The sequence below is a fragment of the Marmota marmota genome, unplaced genomic scaffold, assembly GCF_001458135.2.
Source record: "Marmota marmota marmota unplaced genomic scaffold, marMar, whole genome shotgun sequence".
NCBI classification, from domain to species: Eukaryota; Metazoa; Chordata; class Mammalia; order Rodentia; family Sciuridae; genus Marmota; species Marmota marmota.
In genome coordinates, this window is record NW_026000026.1 from 69,769,724 (window position 1) to 69,775,687 (window position 5,964).

Sequence of the window (5,964 nt, forward strand, 5' to 3'; positions counted from 1 at the left end):
AAAAAAAAAAAAAAAAAAAAAAAAAAATCCTTGCCAGGTGGGATTACTCCTGTAATCCCAGCAACTCAGGAGGCTGACTCAGGCAGATTACAACTTCAAAACCAGCCTCAGTAACTTAGCAAGGCCCTAAGCAACTTAGTGAGGCCCTGTCTCAAAATAAAAACTAAAAAGCACTAAGGGTATTGCTCAGTGGTTAAGCACCCCAGAGTTGAATTCCTGGTACTTCCTGGTACCAAAAAAAAAAAAAAAAAAAATCCTCTAATTACTCTCAAAATTCCAATTCTTCAGGTAGATTCTCTACCTACTTTCAGCATCTTCAATTTCTATCATACTTCCCTGTCTTCTCCCTTAAGTTATTCTTCCCTTTGAGGCCTTTACCTCCGTTTTCCCTACCAGTTTCATCAAGGTCTGCAGAAGTGGTAAGGTAAGTGGCAGACATCTCCCCACTGCTGAAATTTGTAAGATCAAGGCAACGTTTTGGAGTTCCTCTGTTGAGACATAATAGTACATCAAGATTCCCATTAGGTTGTAATATCTTGAAAGGCAAAGATCCTTCATTTGAAATACCTCTCAATGACCATCACAAAAATATAAAAAGTATCTAATTGCTTTCTAGAAATATCAGACTTCATTAATAAAAATCTCTCAATTTTTCTCTACTCCATCATGTGCCTCATTTTCTCTTCACCAAGATATTGAGACAGGACTTAAAAACAAAAAATTAATGAGGCCCAAAGTTTATTAACTGAGTGAAATCTTGAATCCATATCCTCTACCCAGTTTATGATGAATACACAGATTTGATTTTTCCCTCCAGTCTCTAATACTTTTCAAATACTTCTCCTTATTTGGTAGTGAGGCATAAAAACATCATGACCAGTTTTTGGTTTTTTTGTTTTGTTTTAGTTTTTGGTGGTGCTAGGAATGGAACCCAGATGACCAGAATTTAAAGTACAAGAACAATAACATTAATATTAATGCTAATAAAGCAGCCAATTCATAACAGAATATTTTCAGACTTTACCCAGTCATTACATTATTTGATTTTCACAAGATCCTGTGAGAGGGGGCTGGGATACAGTTCAGCTGGTAGAATGTTTGCCTCGCATGCACAAAGCCCTGGGTTCAATTCACAACACCACAAAAAAAAAAAAAAAAAAAAGAACAAGATCCTAGTGAGACAGTTTTACACAGAAAAGCAGCCTGAGATTCAAAAGGGTCAAAAGGGTCACACAGTCAACAGTGGAGCTGGGACCTAAATCCTGATCTTTGAGCTAGGATAATTAAACAAACAAGCCTGTTTGTAAAGCAAAGGAGATAAGGTATAAAAATAAAAGTGGGTTTACCCAGACAAAATGCTTAGATTTGCAGAATCGCCAAGGAGTTTGTCCATTGGAGATCTAAGGAGACCTGGACAGATGGTAAAGGAAGAGTCTCTCTCCAGGAGCAGGTGTAACATCTTCCTCTGATTGGACCTAAAACTGGGTCCTGAGCGAGACCTTCCCTCTTCTTTTGAGGATGAAAAGAGTTCTGTAGACATGGTCTCTGAATCTTCACAAATGGGAGGAGAGTGGGGGACAAAACAAAACACCTTGCTAGGAGAACATCACAGACCATTCAGCTTTTCCAACACCCTCCACCCTATCCAGCCCAGTGGATTGGCAAAGGGGGATGGGAGGCTTTCCAAAGAGTGAATCACAACTCGGTTTTAAGTTTAAATCGCACTTGACGAGGCCTTTTTGTTGAAATTTTAATTTACCGAGGAGGCGCAATCTGAGGATTTTAAAGATGGGATGAAGAGAGGGCTTTGATTTGTTTGGGGCCACACAGCTTCACGTTTCTAACCGGAAGAAACTCGGGACTCCTAACTCGCGATAATGCCCATTCGGACCTCTGGCCTGAACAGACCCTACCGGAAGAAACAGGTCTCAGTGACCCTGTGGTAGAAACCGCTAGAGCTTACGTCGAGTCAGACTTACTTTCAGGAGAAAGGAAAGTGGGCAGTGACTGGATACAAGCGAAGATTCGAGAGAACGATAGGAAAATCTAAGGAAAACAGCCAGTAAACGGGACTACCTACGGTTCTGCTTCTCGCTCGACTCGATAGGATGAGGACAGGTTCTAGCAACTTCTCTCCGCAGCAGGGGGAGGTTTAGCTCGAGTAAATACCAACAGCCACAGGCTGGATCATTCAAATCTTCCGCCCACCCAGCAACCTATCCCGGCCCGTCTGTAAGTTGCGTCAGCCAATCTTCGCGCGCCTTCAAGACTCCACCCTTTCCATCACAGCCAATAGTTTTGCTCATCCATCACCCGGAGGCGTGAGCTTTCTCTGGAAGGGGAGGTATTTGTCCCGCCCCAGAGCCACAGCAAGAAAGCAATTGGCCCACCAGCGTTCGCAAAGCTGCTAAGTAAGCTTTGCCTTGCTAGGAACTCAGCGCACCATTGGCTCTACCTCTGGCCAATCGCCACACCTTCCCCGTACTCACTATTCCCTAGACCCCGCCAACCCCGGGAGATTTAAATTGCGGCTCGCTAGCAATGACCTTTCGCTTAAGCTAATACTAGGAAAGATTAATTTGAGTGGAAGTGTTTATTTTTCCTTGCTTCTTTCTTGTATCGTTCCTCCTTGGTTTTACTAGCCTTCCGCTGAAGATGGAACATTTGCCGCCAGGGCGGCGGATGTTGGGGCGTGACAGGTGTGTTTATGTTGAGCGGCATTGGTTCTTTCCGAGAGAGCTTTCCTTGTTATCCGACTTTAGTGCACAGTATCTCAGAGATACTAGGTGGGTAGACAGAAAATCCTTTTTAGAGAAAGAAATTGAATCATCTCCTTTAATTCTTACCACAGCCCAAAGGACCTTAAATTTTGTCAGTTTATGAAAATTTAAATATTGACAAGGTAATATTTTGAAAAAATAGCTTACTTATTTATTTTGCGGTGGCAAGAATTGAACCTAGAGTACGCTTAGGAGAGCCCTGTATCAGTGAGCTCCATCCACTCCCCAGCTCTGGAAATTCGTAATATTAGGGATTTACATTTAAACAATCCTGTTAGGGTTGGGGTAGGTATTGATGAGACAAAATTGGTCAGGAATGTTGGACGATGGTGTGGGTGGAGATGTCCATTATTTCAGTGCTTCTTAATATTTAATGTGTATACTAATCACCTGGGGATACTCTTAAGATGCAGATTCTGATTCAGTGGATCTGGATTTTAGCCCAAGGTTCTGCACTTCTAACAAGTTCCCAGCTGATGTTGATGTCTCTGGTCCCAGGACCATATTCTGAGTAGCAAGGCATTGTGTTATACTTTTTACTTCAGTGTATATTTGAAATTTTTCATAATTAAAAATTGTTTAAAACTCTTTAAAATGTAGACCCCTAAAATGAAGATTCAATAGGTATAGAGTGGGGCCCAGGAATTATCAAAGCCACTAGGTGCCACCCATGCAGATGGTTAGCAGACCACACTTTGAAGGAAAAAAAAAAAAGTCAGAAATACAAACTTTAGCCAGGAGTGACGGCGTATACCTGTAATCCCAGCAATTCAGCATGCTAAGGCAGGAAAATGGCAAGTTCTTAGACCAGCCTCAACAACTTTAAAAAAACCTGTCTCAAAAAACAAATGTAGGGGCTGGGGCTGAGCAGTAGTGAGCTTGCCTGGCATGTGTGAGGCACTGGGTTCAATTCTCAGCACCATATATAAATAAATAAAATAAAGGTCCATCAACAACTAAAAAAAATCTTTAAATATTAAAAAGGGCTGGGATATAGCTTAGTGGCAAAGTGTCTGCCTTGCATTTGCAAAGCCCTGGGTTTGATCCCCAGTTGGAAGGAAGGAAGGAAGGAAGGAAGGAAGGAAGGAAGGAAGGCTCGCTCAGAGGTAAAGACCCCTGGGTTAAATCCCCACTATCAAAGAAAAAAATATATAAACTTCACCTGATGTCAGGATCTTAGTGTTAATACTGGCTGAGAGGTGCAAACTAGTCAGCCGGTTTTTATCCGGATCCCTTTTCATCTGTAGAAATTGCTTCACCAGAAAAGAGGTGTGTGAAGAGTCTCTGTTCTCTAGAATAGAGATGGTAAGTGTGGCAGTCAGCACAGAGCCTTGTCATGCCAGGTAAGCTTGAAAATCAGGCTGGGGATTAAGGGAGTGTGGAATACATTGATTTCTGTCTTAATGACTATAATCACACTTTGTGGGTCACTGTATGCTTTCCTGCAGGTGGGAAGTAGAGACAGATGAAGTTGTCTTGCAGAGGAGGCAAAAGCAGATAGATTATGGCAAGTGCACACCTGGTTACCGGTGCTTTCTACAGCAGGTCCCCAAGTGAGTATAGTTGTGGGTGGTCACAAGAGTATCAACCAATGGTTCAATGTCAGGTGATAGAGAGATGAGAGAATCTGAGTGCTCTGACAATGTTGCAGTATTATTAATTCTCCTGAAATACATTCCCAAAATAGGTTTCTGAGATTTTTCTCAAATAGAAAATGTTGTACTTCGCCTATAAGGGCTTCTACAGCTTTATCCATGTTTCCTAATGAGGTTGTTTTCCTCCCTAAAATTTTGACCAACACCCCATGCCTCCAGCCAAGTTGGCTAATTGAAACATACTTGACAAATTATGTTTATATGTATGCATACCAAACAATGTGAAAACAGAGGAGGTATTTTATTTTAAAGATATGTCATATATTGTCTTGTATGTTAACTTCAGAGGAAGTTATATGTAATTTACCCTTTTAGGAGAATATTAGGGAGGTGTGAAGTTTGGTGCTTATTCTGATTTGAAGATTTACTTTTTTGTTGGATTGAGGGTATTGCTTCTACATCTATCCTGGTAATTCTCTATCTAGACTCCTGATTTGTTGTAATAAGCAGGGAGCTGTGTCCTTTCACTTTGACTTCCATCTGATCCATATTTATTGTTGCCAGGGCACAGAGACAGCCAGGGCTTCACCCTCAAACACCAGACAAGAACAGGAGATACAGCCGTCGTTCCTGGGATGCCCAGATCAGGCAATGGAGAAGAGCCCTACATACCTGGGACCCCCCCAGCCAGCCTCTACAGGGCAGGGGGGCTCAGGGGTATGTTCACTATTACTGGTTCTTTCTATGAGTGGAGGGCCACACCTTACTTCTCCTGACTTTGAAAAGGGTTAGATTCTACTGGGTAGAAAGGGAGAGTGGTCTGCAATGATGTATGATTTCTTACTCTGCTTCCTCCATAGGCAGGGAATGCAGAGCCCCTTAGAGCTGATGGATTCTACCCCTTTGGATAACCTTCTGGGTGACTGGGTCCAACCCTTGGAGAATCCAGATGGATGCAAGAAAGGGGCCCAGGTAGTATCCTATACCAAAAGTGAAAGGAGTGGGGTCAAAGATGAGGGTTTGACCCATGATGTCAGATGGGGTTTGAAGAAGTGGCCCAAGGACAAATAAAGGAAGTGAAGCAGGAAAAAAATAGCAGAACATGAGTGAAAAAACTTGAGAACTAAAAGTGGCATAAATAGATTTAATTATGGGCAGGAGTATTAGGCTGCACTGGAAGGCTATTTTATTCTTGATGCAAGAGGATGTAACCTTCCTTTGAAATGAGGCCTGAAAACTAACTTGCAGTGATGTGTGTGTTTTCTGTTTTTTTCAATGTTTTACAAATAGTAATGCCAACTTCTTTTACTCAACTATTCAAGTTTAGTAAACATGGTTCATAATAAAAAGGGGAACAATCAAGTAATGAAGAACAAGGACTACAGTGTCAGGCTTTTGGTTACAACCTTTACCTACCACATGGGCAGTAAACCCCTCAGGAGGTTTCATTTACCAAAATGAGATTTTTAAATTTTATTTACTTATTTTTATGTGGTCCTGAGGATTGAACCCAGTGTCTCACTCATGTTAGGCAAGTGCTCTACCACTAAGCTACAACCCCAGCCCCAAAATAAGATTTTTTTTTCATT

The 5,964-nt window shown here is 41.7% G+C and overlaps 2 protein-coding genes across 10 annotated transcripts in view; one reads left to right on the plus strand and one right to left on the minus strand.

Annotated features, from left to right (window-relative positions):
• The window catches only part of Cdc25c (cell division cycle 25C), a 24,804-nt gene extending 22,637 nt beyond the window's left edge, over positions 1-2,167 (minus strand). For 4 of the 9 annotated variants that reach the window (XM_048811616.1, XM_048811612.1, XM_048811618.1 and 1 more), the window contains exons 1-3: positions 1,980-2,136; positions 1,347-1,551; positions 379-488 (exon numbers count right to left, since the gene is read on the minus strand). In XM_048811616.1, coding sequence (XP_048667573.1) covers positions 379-488; positions 1,347-1,540 — 304 coding nt within the window. In that variant the 5' untranslated portion in view covers positions 1,541-1,551; positions 1,980-2,136. Of the gene's footprint in view, positions 1-378; positions 489-1,346; positions 1,568-1,979 lie in introns of those variants that run through there. The other 5 variants (XM_048811619.1, XM_048811614.1, XM_048811613.1 and 2 more) reach the window with 5 other exon arrangements.
• Positions 2,168-2,682: 515 nt separating this feature from the next.
• On the plus strand, positions 2,683-5,865 carry LOC107150985 (oocyte-specific histone RNA stem-loop-binding protein 2-like). Its single transcript, XM_015496245.2, has 5 exons — positions 2,683-2,699; positions 4,028-4,123; positions 4,229-4,333; positions 4,940-5,092; positions 5,236-5,865. Exons 1-5 carry the CDS (start codon positions 2,683-2,685, stop codon positions 5,444-5,446), a joined length of 582 nt encoding a protein of 193 aa, XP_015351731.1. The 3' UTR covers positions 5,447-5,865.
• The last annotated feature ends 99 nt before the right edge of the window (positions 5,866-5,964 follow it).

Bases quoted from the DNA above. Each gene is read 5' to 3' on its own strand.
- LOC107150985 (XM_015496245.2), top strand. The intron at 4,124-4,228 runs GTAAGCTTGAAA...GCTTTCCTGCAG, and splicing joins ACAGAGCCTTGTCATGCCAG to GTGGGAAGTAGAGACAGATG. The intron at 4,334-4,939 runs GTGAGTATAGTT...TATTGTTGCCAG, and splicing joins TTTCTACAGCAGGTCCCCAA to GGCACAGAGACAGCCAGGGC.